The sequence below is a fragment of the Setaria italica genome, chromosome VI, assembly GCF_000263155.2.
Source record: "Setaria italica strain Yugu1 chromosome VI, Setaria_italica_v2.0, whole genome shotgun sequence".
Classification (NCBI taxonomy): Eukaryota; Viridiplantae; Streptophyta; class Magnoliopsida; order Poales; family Poaceae; genus Setaria; species Setaria italica.
Window position 1 is genome coordinate 7641210 of NC_028455.1, and position 16495 is coordinate 7657704.

Sequence of the window (16495 nt, forward strand, 5' to 3'; positions counted from 1 at the left end):
GGGGTGGTTGGGGTACTTGCCGCCCAGCAAGCCAGAGCGAAATTAGGGGGATCGTCCATGGACGAGATCATCCATCCATGAATGATATTGCCATCATTCCATGCTGTTTCCTTTCAGCCTTATTTTCTTTCTTTGGCCTCTCTCTGTGTGTGTATAGCTATGCTATAGCTCTTGCTGATGCAGCTGCTACCTCTCCCTCTAAGTCTCTATACACACTACCCTTCTTCTTCTTCTAGTAGGCAGGGCAGGAGTCAGTGCACTACTGCAGGTCTGCAGCCGGCCGGGCGCTCGGAGTGGGGTTAGTTTTGCCACCCACCCGTGAGAGAGACGCAGGAGAGAGAAAGCTAGAGAGAGAGGGAAAGAAAGAGGAAAGGTCTAGGACGAGTAGTAGTAGAATTAAGGGAGAGAAAGGGAAAGGACAAGCCAACGGTTTTCATTTTCTTCTCCCATGCATTATCATCGATCGATTGACGTATATGCATGATGTATCATGTACATGTACGTATCCATGTATATGCATATATAGGGTATTACTAAACTTTGCAAAAATACATGACATGCTAATGGATGGATCGATCGATCACCTGCAGCTTGGAATCTTTCGGTGCCGGAGTTTTATTTTTTTTTTTGGACCGTGCCGGAGCATGTTTTTCATTAAGAGGAAGTTTTGGGACCGGAATCATCTTGTCCCATGTGCTACCGGCCGGCTTTCCTTGACTTATTTTTACTGCAGGATCCATCGATCTAATCGGAGGTAATTTTACTATAACCTGATAGATGGAGGTATTATATGCATTGCTTGTCCTTTTATTCACCTCTATTATTTGTGTCCTTTCTTCTCTGTTGCTTCAAATAATTACTCGCTCCTCTATCCTGGCTACTCTTCAGTGCAAGCTGCAGGGGCAAGCGGCTAGCTAATAGCTGGGTACAAAGCTGATCAATGCTAGATGGTTCCATGGATGGATGGATGGACCAGCTGTGTTTTCAGCTAATGGTCGTGTCGCTCTGTCACTGGCAACAAAGTACAATGATACATAGTACGTGTACACGAGTTAACAAAATGCATGCATGTAATGTAACAACAAATTCTTCAGAAAAAGAATGGAGCTTGTAATTCAATTATTCATATCTCTTTATATGTCATATATCTGCAGTTTCCATGTACAGCAACAGACAAAAAAAAGCACATGGTCGGCTTCAGGTTATCCATCGAACTCTACCCATTCTTTTGTCATTTGGGGGGTTGGTATTTGCAATTTTGGATGGCATCTGTTAACATGATCCAGTAGTAAGATGCCATATCCACGTGTGTGTATGTGTACCCATGCATTTCTTTTCCATTTCGGAGAATACAACCAGGCCGGGCTAGCTCCAGGTTCAACTGCTTTGTCGTGTCTATACCTGTAAAGCATATGCACTTGCAGTACTACTAGGCTGAAGCAAGCGACCGAGGAATGGTCAAATCGCAGTCATCCATCCAAATCCAGCGCCTGCATGGAACGGAAATAAAAACAAAGCAGGCAGATAGTGCGTGATGCAATTATGGGCTCTTCTGTATGGTCAATTTCCTTTTTGTTAAGTCTCACTCTGATCTCTTTCAGTTACCCGTCATGTATGGATCCCAAGTCCCTTTGAGTTGCCCAAAAATTCAAATTAACTCGTGGTGATCAAAACCAAAGAGCTAGCTGATTGTTCATCGTCGTAAAGCTGATTGTAAGCAGTAGAATCAAGCTATAGCTGATCCCTTGAATTATAACGAATGAAACCTAGGTAAGCAGTCATGTAGTCGTGTTTAAGTCACAATTCATCATCGACATGATCCGTCAAATTTCAGACAGTAAATTATTGAGTGATGTTGTTTTCACATTTTTCCCAGCCAAGATCGATATATATGTCAAATATCATCCAGTGTAATTCAATGGTGTCATGTCGCAACTCGCAACCGATAGATCGATTGCATTCCGAACGCGACCGATGACAATCTATCACAGTTAGTAGTTCACGGTAAACTTGTTTCATTCTTAAATCTTCTCTATCTAGTGGAGAGCCCAAACTGACAAGTCACTATTCATTTTTCTTACCCGGGAAGAACTTTTACTGATCGATCAGGAGCAGTGTCATAGTCTGACTGTGAGTACTGAACACCGAGTAGTAATTCACCCCGTTGAAATTAGAATGAAACCTACACGAATCGGCCTTGTGTAGGTAATCATGTCACCATTAACAATCAACATCAGTAGAGATATTGGTATTATATATCTCGAAGAATTTAGTCTCTCGGAAAAACCCTCACGCCACAAACAAAAATTCAATGTTACTGTTGATGATGATCACTTATAATTGCCAGGATCACTAATTCAAAGAGGGGAGATTAATCAGTCGTCTCCTAATTAATCAGGATGGGATCACATGGCTAGTGGAGTGTCCAGGCTGAAAGCGTTGTATGCTCCTGTGTATGAGAGCTTTGCATTGCGCAAGGTTTGGTGCCGGAAGGGGACGCATGATGGGAAAGCTGCGTGGTAAGCTAGTACCCGGTAACAGCAATGAGGTGACGGTCGATTGCAGTGCGCCGACTCGACTCCATCCCTGCCGGCCGTTGATTGGCCTGCCGGGTACGTTCTGGAAACCTATCAGTCGGTAACCGCTGTGGAGGGACAATTAACCAATCATCATGCATAATTTGCAGCGCTGATAATTATATATATGTTATAGTTTTATGCTAAGTTAAACATTTCTATCTTTGATCATCAATTCTAATAAATAAATTTTAGTTCGCAATTACTCTTTACACTTTTATCCATATTTGTATTTTTTTTGCACTTTGTGCACCTCAATATGTGTTTAAGTTTAATTGAACCATTAGTTTGAGTTACTCCCACTGTCCAAAAAATAATTTATTCTACGATTCAAAATTTGTCCAAAAACAAGTTATACATTATACAATTTGGGAGTCAATTAGCGCTAAATATAGATAATAACTAGGGGTAATCAATGTCATTTTACTTTCTCGTTAATCTGTCCTAAAATTCCTTGGACGTTTTTTTGGGACCGAGGGAGTATGTGTTTAGCATGAAAATCGGTATGCGCATCGCTTCTTTCATACTTGTATATATAGTATATATATGATGGCACACATCATATGTAGATACCTTATGTGGGTAATTAATTTAGAGATTTACTTTGTATTATTTTCAACAATAACATACGTGGGTGACTTTTTTAGAAAGACATCCTAGAGCATCTGATATATGATTTATATTAAGGAAAACAATGACAAGTGCAGAGAAAGAAAATTACAATCAGATTTGACAAAGTCTTCTTCTCCACTTCAACGATTGCAACCATGGCTACTCCGTGTCCCATCACTGTCCATCCTGCCATAAGTTGAAGAGAGAACAAATAGAGAACCAAGCAAGATCTAGATGAACCCCAATTGCACAAAGACTTTTGAAGATTGCAACCATGGCTACTCCGTGTACCATCACAGTCGATCCTGCCATAAGTTGAAGAGAGAACAAATAGATAACCAGGCAAGATCTAGATGAACCCCAATTGCACAAAGACTTTTGAAGACCGCAATAGTGGCTGGTCCGCTCTTCCGTAGAATTGCAGAAGAAATATCGATAAGCCAGGGCTATTAATGTTTTGCCATCCTTACGGATGTCACCTAATCCCCCGTCACTGACCAACGGACCTAGCTAAGTCACCGACGGGGCATTTGGGCTGCCATTCACTCCGTAAGGGTAGCAAAAAGTTAAATATACCGATAAGCCAAGCCTCGAGCCCAACCCAGATATGCTCCTACACCACCATATGTCAACGCAACCACAAGCCTCACAAGAGATGGTAATTTAGATGAACCGTAGGGGGTGATGGTAATTTAGATGAACCATAGGAGGTTACTTTAGCTTATTTTATATAATAGTAGAGGTGGATAATGTAGATATTGATTTATGGGTGACTTTAGACTTATTTTCATAATAGCAAATGTGGATAATTCTTTTAGAAAATAGAATAGATTCCATGGATACTTATAGTTAGAACTATAGCCTACCGGATTGATGCCAGATGTTTTTTTATTTCTGTGGGATTTTTAGGATTTTCTTGTTTTTAGTGCGTCTTGTAAAGATTAACCTGAATGCTTCAAGCAGTATCCATGATTATGTAATTTTCGGTTAATTTTGTCAAATGGGCCAGACAAATACTGTTGATCATGTAATAATTGTCATGAGTGATACATACATGAACATGCATGATGCATGTGCTGCACATATGCATCTGATCCATCCGGTGTGCATCAGCATCGATATTTGTGTACGTACAGTGATCGGCTGGACAAGTTGGACCATGGACGGACGCACGCACACACATCGATCACCAACCATGCGCTAACCATCGATGTTACCGGCAATCATTATCCTTTTTAAACAATTGATAAACCACATAGCACGGATGCATTATTGCGTAATGCATGCATGGTGGTACGCGATGCACGGTTCACACCATTGTTTCCATGCTTGCATTGTATCCCTGTCTTTTTACGCAAAAATCGTACCATGCAACGCCATGTTATGTATACCTAGTGTTGTTGCTAGTACCATGATTACACTAGAGTGATTAATGCCTCCAAAAAAACAATCTAGTATTTTTTTCTTTTTAAAATAAATGAACCGCCAGGAAAACTACCATTTACATTAAAAATAAAAATTATAAAGTAATTTGATGGATGATTGCTCTGATTATATATTGAACAAATCTAGAAAACATGAACAAGAGGTAGTTCCTGCAAAAAAAACAATCTAGTATTTTTTTTCTTTTTCTTAAACGAACCAGTAGGAAAACTGCCTGTTAGAAAAAAAAAACAGAGGAAGGTGAGAGATAGAATTATGAACTAATTAGATGTATAATTGCTCTGATTATTGAGCAAATATACATGTCCGAGAAAACAAGAACAAGAGGTAGTTCCTGCAAGCACGGGGGAGCTAGAGACAGAGGGACGGAGAGAGACAGGGGCAGGAGCCATGGTACTCTCTCCTACATGGACCATGCGTACTGGAGCACAACAGAGCCAGCTCGGGGGGTGTCCTTTCGTCGTTTGTTGCATTGCATTTCATGCATTGGGTTTGGGTACTTGGGAGTTGGTGCCATCTGCCCCAAAACATTAATTAAAATAATGATCAATTAGTTTACTAATTCATCTCATCTCCTTCACCGCTGGATTACACTGTTCTCAGCTTGGCCTGTCTCCCTCCATGCTCTGCTCATGTGTCCTCTGTTCTTGGTGGCAGCTGGCTTCCTGATGCATGTAGCATCTTTTAAAATCTGCTCATGGCTTGTCTGTCTCTCATCTAGCTCATGTCAGGAACATCACCACCTTGAGCTTGAAATTAGTAACCACCTGTACGTTTTACCATGCTGCAAATCAACCTTGCCGTCTGTTCATCTACCTGGCTCTCCTTTGCTAGCAATTAGCAAGGATTTCCTTCTCATGCAAGCCGGAATGCTTGTGAAGCCTTTCTATGTCTTTTTCGCTCCCTCTCTGTTACCAAACAGCAAAGCTGGTGTGCAGGCAGTGTAACTATAGCAAAAGTGAGACAGTTCCAATCACGTGTTTCACTGCCTTCAAACTTGTATGTCTTTTTTGAAAGAAGTCGCTTCAAACTTGTATGAGACGACCTGTTTAATTCCAAAGTTTGTAGGAGAAGCTAAAACCATCTTGAGCAAATAAAGCTCTACTGTTTGAGCTGTCCGAGTTAAGACTGGTAAAGCTATTGAGCCGTACCAGATTGGACCATTTGCTCCGATCAAATCACGCTTATCACACGACAATTAGCTGTTGATGAAAGGTCCTGCAGATTTCTGGACACGCACCCTAATGAAGAAACATGTTAGGATGCATCATGGTTCAAAAAGGCTATGATGAATTATTTGGAAAAAAAGGCTGTGATGAGTAAACGTTTGTTGAAGTAAGGAATTTTTGGATTGCATGAACACGGGTAATTATGTATGCCTATGATTTTACTATTACTAACTGAATCCTTACGAGACACGCTAGAAAAAAATCTAGATTTTCCCAAAAAATAAGATACATCTAGCCATACCATTGGATTTATTATGTTTTATGAAATCACCCACCTCTATCATTATGAAAATAGTCTAAATTAATAACCTCATAAATCTCTATCTAAGTTACCCACGTACGTCATTATAAAAAATTACCCTCTAATGATGATGGACTAGTTTATATAGTAATCACTTTCGCTCGAGAATTACTTCCACGTAGTTTATTCTAGAGAATCATTTTCATCCAAGAACCACTCTCTTCCATCCGAGATTCACTTCCACAGAGAATCAGAAGTAACAGAAGCTCAACCAAATAGCCCTTTCGATCTTATTTTCCCCATTCCCACCTAGGTTAGTTCTTGCTGGTGAGTAGTTTTAGTTGTGTGTGTCAAGTATGGCGATGCTTGACAAATCCTTCCTCGTGTTAGTCCATTCTTCTTCCTTCTACATTTGAGGTATTTTGTAAGCCATCTAAACTTTTACTAGGGTTAACACCTAGCTATAATTGGGGTGTGTGATCATAACGCTAAATAAACTTTTACTAGGCTTATTCAGTTTTATATCTGCATCTCGCCGAATGCATGCATGGGTCGGTGCATGATCAAGCCGAGTACGTACGCGACAGCAGCACGTACGTACTGTTACGTGCTTCCCATGCATTTTCCTCTCGTTGCGCCGATCAAAATTAACTTGCTCAATTCATCCTTGGCAAGTACATTGTCGGGATCGGTTTGTGAGGTGTACCACGTACTTGTACACAGGCATGGGATGTGAGTTTAATTTGTTCGTTCACTAGCTCCTCTGTGTGTGTGTGTGTGTGTGTGTGTGGGCGCTGTACTTCTTCTCTGGCATTTGTACGCTACACATTTGGTTGGCAATGGATGGATTTGCACTTGATGTCCCCATTGACTTTCTCTCCAGGCAGTACATTATCTTGCCCAACAGAATTGATTGACAACAAGTCATTGCTAATAACGTCGGTAAGGATGCATATGCATGCATCTCCAACCATTATTCTGTTACTTTCTCTCTGTTTTTTTTTTGAGAGAGAGGATCTCCAACCATTCATATATATAAAGTACTAGTGTAAATTATTATCCTTGGAAATCAAAGGATGCATGCATGAGTTTATAATTAGGCGAAACGAATCCAAATTTAAAATTAACATGGTGGTTGTTGCACTGTGATCGATCAAGATCCTACCTAATTTTGAAGAGACCACCACCCTACCCCACACTGAATTTCTGCAAGCCTGCCTCATCGATCAGCTTTTCTAGTAGGGCACTGACATCTTCAGTTTTTGAGACAGAACCCTGAACCAGGATCTCCATGCCGGTGCTGCATGTATATGTAATTAAAGAGAAACAATACAGATAAGAATGTAGGATGATGTCGTCGATTGATGCAGGGCTGCCGTACATCATCGTGTACCGGATCGATACGGCCGGGCGGCGGTAATTGTGATCCGCCACTTGGTGTCAGGGAGTAATACGAGTGCAAGTACAGGCGCTTGCCGTTTGGTACACCACCGTAGCTAGTGGTGATGAACTGCTGAATGCTGATGGGGTATACGATGCCATGCATGCATTAGGCAGCAGCCGTGCCCGTACGCACGTAATGACCTCGATCGAGAGCTCTCTCTCCTAATCTCTGTACCGTAATGGACTTTAAAGTTCAGTACACGTACCTCTCTGTACATTTCCTCATGTGGTGCCCTATGCATGAATGTAGGCCGGCCTTCACCAGATCAGATCACCGGGTGACAGCAAGCAGACCGTGCAAATTACTCTCGAGATCGATCATCGATCCATCATCCATGCCAAGCTGCAAACTAACCGACGAATCAGAGAGATTGATCTGCTTGTTCTTCGTTCGTACCAGCTGCTATATGATATAGTATCTTTGTTAAATCAAAGGATCAGCAGAATGGAATAGAATATGATGAGAATATTGGTACGTAGCTGCTGCAGGCTCTGTGATAGATTGGCTCGATCGCTAGCTGACGCACACATAAGCAGACGCCGACGCGTGCGGGGCCGGCGGCGACAGGGAAGAAGATAACGTAACCTCCGTCCTTGTTAGAAAAATATCAAATTAGAATCTCGACCGACAGCCACCGGCCAAAACATATGCTTCAACTACCTAGCTCTGTTCTACAAAGTACAAACAGACGTCGTGCTATATGTGTAAACATTTGTGCTTGTGCAGTCCAACTTTTTAGAGCTTTCATGCATCACTGAATTATTAGACACGTTAGAACATTTCAAGCCTACGTAGTAGCTCTGGCTCCTGCCGTACTATCCTCCTTTTGTCATGAATCATGACATTTTTTTTAAAATTTTCCTTGATGTATGGCTAGATTTACAGGGTATGTGCTGCACCAACCAGTTTATACAAAACTAAAGTTAAGCTGATAGAAAAAGATGAGCAATTGACTCGTACTTCAATATATACGAGTAGCTGAGATGCCATGCCCTTACCCAAAACGATTGGTAGAGAACTCGACCGCCCACCTCGATCAAGGCACAAACTCGCTAGCTAAAAGATAAACTCCGTCTTCACACGTGTATACATCATGCATGTTCTGACAAGAGCGTATTAGCATCTCCCATTCACATTCTTTTGTGATGGATCCATGGATTCACCTAACCACCACAACAACTAGTCACACCAAATGTATATGTTGCACCTGCAGATCTGCAGTTGTCAAGTGGGAAGCCCTCTTCATTAAAAAAAAGCGATAACAACAGGAAAAGGTTTGGCGATGAACGTCGTTGCGCGCCTATAGCTATTTTCCTTCTTTCTGTCACTTTTTTTCCCTTCTGATGATGATTTTATATGCATGTGAGAGGGTATATATGTGATAGAATAATATTGATTTATTAGTTTTAATATACCTAGTTTACATATATGAATATTTGGGCTGGAAAGTAACTAAAAGAGGATGGCAAACTGTGCCAGGGGTCTAAAGCGTTTGGTGCTGCACAGCATTATTAGTGAATCGTACCAGTTGATGAGCCCCATCTCACGCGTATGCATGTTAAATAATTTTTTTGGTTTTAGTTTTCACAGGGAAAAACAAATAGAGAACCATTTCCCCCTGGGGATTACGTACATTGCAAAAAAAAGAAAAGAAAGAAATGTTAGATAGAGAAGTTTAGAGTTGAGGCTCATCTCTCTCTCACACGCGCGCGCACACATTTTTATTGCGACGACCACCATGCCAGCACACCTCAATATGGGTGCCACTTTGCCCAATGCCTATCAATGACAACCACCAGCACAAATCAATTTTCACTATTTTTATATTTTGACTGAAAAACCCCAAAAATATTCACGTTTTACCAGGTAACTACACACCTCCGCACCCAAGGCAATAAGTTACGTGAAATACACCTGCGTGTGATGTATAGGACTCAAACCCGAACATCTCAGTTTGCATGTAGCCTCGTTACCATCTCACTGCAAAGTATATCTTATCTATATAGTGACTCTATTCTTTTGACTTCACTTCTCCGAATATAGTATTACGAAAATTTGGCACTCCAAATGATCCCAAATGAAATCATTGCCAACTATAAAGTTCTAGATCTCGTTTAACACTAACTCTGTTATAGAGTTAATATTCATCCAAGGTCATTTGAAAAATTAATTTGTAAAATTAGATATGAGAAATTGTAATGAATATTTGGGCTAGTAAACAATCTTAATTGAAAAAATTGTCAGCTACAATGTTTTAGGTATCAATGAGCCCTACAATTTTGATATAAACTTTGTGTTCATGACTTCATATGAAAGTTTATAATTTTTTATTGAAAATAGTTGCTTTGATTTGTGTTGGCGGGCCATGCATAAGCAACCTCCATTAGAAATCATTTTAGCGGCGACTTATCTGGTTCGCTGGCACAAATACCCTCATTTCTACTGGCAGGCCACACAAACAACATCTAGCAAGAATGCAATCTCTACTGGTATTTCTTATGTGGCCCGCTAGCACAAATACATATCATTTGTACCGACGAGTTGCAATGCTAACCGCCTGTAAAAGGAGGTGCCACCACAAATCGTTTTTGTCCTAGTATAGGATTCAACTTCACACCATGGACACTTCCTCGTACGATGTGATGTGGTATCTTTTTCTAAGATTCATATCTTTTTCTAAGATTCTAATGAATTTCTTTGGGATAGCTCCTAAGAGGGGCATTTTATTGAAAGCTTATTAAGGTGTTTCGACATTCTAAATACTATTATAGATAATGTTGCAAATTGACTAGCTTATATACCAAAGGAGTGTGTAATTTACAAAGTGATTGAAATTCATTTCCTTCTTCTCATGTTTTGAACCATTATTAAGTCATAGAAAAAAATCATTTACAAACTCTCAACTACAAAACTGTTCATTTCTCAACCATCAACTACTAAAGCCATTCACGTTTCAACTTTGGTATGAATTTAAGTGGTTTTGGATGGTATGGTGCTCATGTGGTGACTCGGCCAACACTAAAATAGTTCCTTAATTTTTTATTTTTTCACTCAAAATATAGACTATCGATGACCTAATTAAGTATATTTATATAACTGTACTAAGTATAATTAGCCTATTGTTAAAAACTAAATAAAACAACTTATGTGCCATGAAACTTTAATTGTCTCTGGCAAAATGTACCCCCAATTTTAACATTATTGTACTACCATAAACAACTCTAGGAGCTATCCAATAGCACAATAGCTTGAGAATGTGTTGTAATCTTAATTTGTACTTTGTATGTAAACACTTTGTTTTATTATTTAATATATAACCAGTAGGGGCTTGCCCCTCCTGTTCAGTCAAAAAAAACTCTAGGAGCTATCAAATGAATATACTTTGAGTACCATTAATAAACTAAATAAAATAACTTATGTGCCATTAAACTTTATTTGTCTGTAGGCTCAAAGAAGTCCATTTTGACTATCAAACTATTACTAAAGTACGATTTTGGCCATCTTAAAACCAAACATCTTTGACCATTGAGCTATGAAACCAAGAAAAATTGTGGCCCTTTAGTTGTTTTATTGATCACACAATTACTTGATTGTATGATGTTCCAGCCCCTGCCCCTTGTTTGAGACCTACACCTATTACCTAGTCGGGCTATCAAAATAGGGTACAGTGTCCAATGTAACTATGTAAGGGTCTGTTTGGATACCTTTGCTAAACTTTAGTAGCTGAAATTTGCTAAACTTTAGTTGCTAAAGTTTAGTCAAGGCTGTTTGGATACATTTGCTAAACAACATTTAATGAGGTAGAGAAAGACCTATTTGCCCTTAATGAATGCTACCCATCCTTTCTCCCTCCTCTCTGGTTCACTCGCCAGGTATGTGTCGCTCCTTGGCGCCAGCTTCCTGGGGCTTGGCGGCTTGGCGCCATTTCTTCCTGGCGCCAAAGCACAAAATGGCTTGCCATGGTGCTGGCAGCCATTTGTTTTTTATTCAAACCAAAAAATGTTGAATAGTCTACAAATTTCATTGTTACAAAAAAAATAGAAGTGCCTATGGCCTATTGAACAATCCATCAGCTATCCAATCCCAAAACTGATTCATGCTTTGATGTTTATCTTCGTGTTGGGTAGTACCTTCACTTGCTTGAGATGACGATCCTTCCGAAGGTGTGGCATAGTTTTCTTCATGATCCGCACTCTCAAAATCAACATCAACAAAAGCACTCTCTCTAATAAAATTATTAATTGCCATGCAAGCGATAATTATTTGCTTTGCCATTGGATAAGCCGGTAAATCATGCAAAATACGCCATTTGTTCTTCAAAACTCCAAAAGACCTCTTAATGACATTTCTTAGTGATGAATGTGCATAATTGAACTGCTCCTTTTTACCTCTTGGAAGTGGTCTGGCTCGAAACTCTGGGAGATGATATTTTGTACCCTTGTATGGTGAAAGATAACCCGGTCGGTTTGGGTATCCAAAGTCCATAAGATAAAACTTTCCTGCACATTCATAGTACCCATGTTACATTCATGCAAAAGATTCGTAGTATGTGAAGGATTGTATCATAGAAGAGGTAAGTACCTTCAGGTGGATGTCCAAATTTGTCACCATACTTATTCAATGCATCTTTGAAGACTCTCATGTCATGAACCGATCCAGGCCATCCCGCAACGACAAAAGTAAATCTCATGTCGAAGTCACATATGGCTAACACATTTTGGCTAGTGTACCCATGTCGTCCCGTATGCTGGACAACCTTGTCAGTTGGTACAACAACAGGCATGTGTGTCCCATCTATTGCTCCAATGCAATTATCAAAGTATGGAGAGAACCATGGAGATTTGAACCTCTGATGCACAGTACTAAATGTAGGGTCTACTGATCTAATGATATCCCCTGCAAACTTGGACTGCGCAGTACTTTATCAAACTTCCTACTACATGTCTCAGTTGACCTAACAAAACGATCTTCTGCTTGTCTCATGCTTTGAGGGGCACCACAAATCCATAGAAACAAAGCTAAAGACTTTACTGATGTCATTTTCCTTGTAGACTTTAATCCATAAGATTGGACAAGGAGATTATGAAGCCTATCAAACACATCCCTATTCATCCTGAACATGTTGTAGCAAGATGTTCTATTTCCTAAGGTTTTGATAACCCATTCATACCCAGTTTGTGTAGCCACCCTATACTATGATCTGTTAAGGTATGTGTCATAATAGTACATACCGAGCAAAGCACCAACGGCAACAAGTTCTCTTCTCATCCTTTTCCTCTTAATCAGCCATTCATCAACACAATCAAACAAGTCAACCTATACAAACATGAAAACACCATGGATCAACCATCAAATAGTTCTCAACATGATAGCAAATAATTTAACACATGACAATAAAATAGTCCACACATGACAATCAATCAGTTCTCACATGACAATCAAATAGTTCGTACATGACAACAAAATAGTTCACACATGTTTCTTAAATAGTTTCAGTTCCCTCTGCTTCAACTGCAACTCCATCTTAACCCTCATGGTATTGGTATCTTCAGAGCTGCTAGCTTGCATGGTGTCTATGAGGCCCTTGAACATGCTAAAAAATGTACTTTTACTCTTCTTTTGTGGGCTTGATGTCGTATCATTTGTACTGGTACTTCTTTTTCGGCTACTATTACTCATCGGGCTCTCTTGAGGATAGTCCTCATCCTCATCCACTGCAAACTCATCTTCATCAGGGTTCTTCCTTATCCTCATCCACATCTCCAGCTATGGTGGATGATGATCCATCAACAACCATTTTGTGGAACAGCTCGTGCAATAGATCAAGGTAGTGAGGTATGAATTTGCCAAATTTATTGCATTCTGGCGTCTACAATGCAATGATAGAGGAATTCGGACACTATGTACCTTACAACCAAAAAAAGTAAACAACACTTATCTTACAAAAAACAGTACTTGTTCTATCTTGATGTTAGCTTTCCACCATTCTTTAGATGCTGAAATTGCTCCATTACTTGTTCTATAGCTAATTCATAAAAAATACATGTGTTTTTTTCGCTCCAACTTCCTTTGTCATACTTGTTCTAACACAAAATGCAAAACATAAATATTCTAACAAAACAAGTCTACCACACTAGTCTAATAATTTCTCACATTACTTTGCTAAGATAAATAGCACAGGACACTTACAGAATTTTCATCCCCAGCTTCATCGTCCAGTTCTTCATCATCCCCTGTGTTCATGAACGATGAAAAGGCGGCAGAGGATGCACCTCGTCCCATACCAGTGCTGGGACCCAACCTCCCTCGAACTGGTTGCCGGATGGGAGGACTACCACCTCGAATGTAAGCGATGTCGTTCAATCAGTACTCAGTACCAGTAACGATAAATCACCAAGATCAAGCAAATCAACATAAAGAAGAGGTAAACCTGCGGGTAGCGAATGTGAAGCGGTAGCACTCCTTCCAAGCACCCTGCGAAAACCAATCATGGTATCCATCCATCTGCTCGGAGCGGCTGCGGTAGGGATGGGGCAAGGGGTGGTGGTGGCAGCGATGCGGATGGTGCAGGGGGCGTTGGCGGTTGCGGTGGGGATGGGGCTGGGGATGTTGGCGTCGGCTATGGGGATGGGCACTGGCGGGGATGAGGATGGAGCAGAGGCTGTTGGCGACAGTGATAGGGATGGATCCGAGGGTTGCGGCGGCGAGGATGGTGGATTCAAGGGCTGGCAGCGCAGCAAAGCTCGATCGACCGGCAATGGGGATGGATCCGGGAGTTACGGCAGGGGTGAAGGTGGAGGAATCGCCGGCAGCAGGGATGGCGCAGGGGGGCGTACGGCGGATGGGGTGGGAGCAACTACCGGCGGTGGGGATGACCTGCATGAGCCGGCGGCGGTGGATGCGTCGAGCAGAGGGGTGGGGATGGGGCTGCAGGTGCGGGCGCGGGTGCGAGTACGAGGAGGGGGGGGGGTAGGGAGAGACTGGTGCGCACCAGACAAGCAATAATGAGGGGCAAAGGGTGTCCAGCCCCAAGTTTAGCAAGGTTTAGCAACCAAAAAGTTGCTAAAGGGCTACAATTTAGCAACCATAGTTTAGCAAAGTTTAGCAAGGGTGTTTGACAAATTTGCTGCTAAAGTTTAGCAAGGGGTGTACACCCCCTAATATGTGAGGTTGGTGTTGCCTTTGATAGCTTTCGTGTACCTATAAATAATTCGCTGGATCCTTTTGGTCCATCTCCTTGTCTAATATATAGCATAAACGACAATTTATATAAATAAGGAACGTGACTCCGAGCAATAAAATTCTAGCAAAAGGAACAATAAGGTCCAAATAACCCTAAATATAGCACCAATTGATAGATTATATTTTTGGAAAGCAAGAAATACATTACTTATATTTCAGAGATTAAACCATATTTATTATTTTAAGAAATATATATATATAGGAAAAAACCCTTTGAAACTAGCTAGGTAAAGGCTAGATTTGTGCAATTTTGATTGTTTAATGGAAAGATGTTTGTCTTTGTTCAGCGGCTAAAATCGAACTACGATGATAGTTCGATGGTAAAAAATGCGGACACTCCTTGTAACTATAGTACTGGTCATGTACTCATGTCATCGTGCTATATATGCATGCAAAGCTTCTCCCTGTGACATTATCGATGGGGCCTATTCTGGTCATGTAACTAGATCGAGTGATTTGACAGCCAGATTATATTGACCATCTAGCCGCAGTGCTCCCTGTACTACAAAATATCGATAGGGCCTATTTTGTTCATCTATAACCAAACCCATAAGGTGAGCTGTTAGAGTTTTATCTGCCGATGAATGGGTTGCTGAGTGTGTGTTAATTTCAGAGGTTTGTCGGACGTGCATGCATGGCACATGCGCATGGCTGGCCGACGTACCCTCCTGCGACGATACATCGACGGAACACATGGCGATGCCCTACGCACACACCTAGCTATAGTACCTAGCTACGCATTGATATGATGAATTGTTCAAGCCAAGCAAGAATGTATCCTTATGCATGTGACCAACATGTAATTGAATAACCAACTAACGAACAGAACAGGGAGTGCGTCTGCGACTGTTCAGTCTGACACCCATGAGACGAGCTTACCTACTCTATGTGATGCACGCAAGATGATCATGAATGCACATTAGATGCATGGAAAATGCATATATATGGACAGGTTAATATATCCGAGGTTGCATAATTAGCTACCTGAAAAACAGCTGGGATATGTTGCTGATTGTTGTATAATACAATAATCATGTTTTGTGTGCAGAGAAGTTTGTTAGAACCTGAGATGGTCCAAAGAATGGCTTCAGCTTTCAAGCAAGATGTCAAAAGTATGGCCCTAAAGTAATTGCTCAAAGTTAGATCCTTAAAAGAAAAGGGGTCCTAAAGTAATTGCTCGGGCATCCAAACATATATTGCCACAACTCTTTGCCAAACTATGCCTAAGGTGTGTCTAAAATTTGTCCACCAAACCTAATAAATCAAAGTTTACCAGAGGTGTGAATGTATATACGACATGTGAGATGGAGAGTTGGAAAAGTGTAACAAGCCACAATTATGATTTATGCCCTTTGTTCGAACCACTCTAGCAATTATGTGGAGGAAGTAGGGATTTTTTTCCCTACAAAGATGATTAATTACTATGTCAAACTTGAAGGATAGGAGGAGGATGAAGAAGGATAAAATTATTCGGAAAGATGAAATAACTAATGGATGATAAGATATGGAGAGATTGCTTTGGAACTATAGTTGACGGGGTTGGAGGAGCATTGCTTTCCGTTGTTGGCCCCATTACCACTTAACTCTAAACTCAACACCCAAAAATACCGTAAATAAATCACAGCATGTATGTTCATCAGTCGGGCCCACCCAATATAACAAACTCAACAAGAAAAGGAGGAGGAGCCATATATGGCCAGCACCCTCT

General features: G+C 40.8%; 1 protein-coding gene across 1 annotated transcript; it reads left to right on the plus strand.

The window, feature by feature from the left end:
- The first annotated feature begins 14073 nt into the window (after positions 1 to 14073).
- LOC101755329 (glycine-rich cell wall structural protein 1-like) lies at positions 14074 to 15916 on the plus strand. Its single transcript, XM_004974445.1, has 2 exons — positions 14074 to 14496; positions 15836 to 15916. Exons 1-2 carry the CDS (start codon positions 14074 to 14076, stop codon positions 15914 to 15916), a joined length of 504 nt encoding a protein of 167 aa, XP_004974502.1.
- The last annotated feature ends 579 nt before the right edge of the window (positions 15917 to 16495 follow it).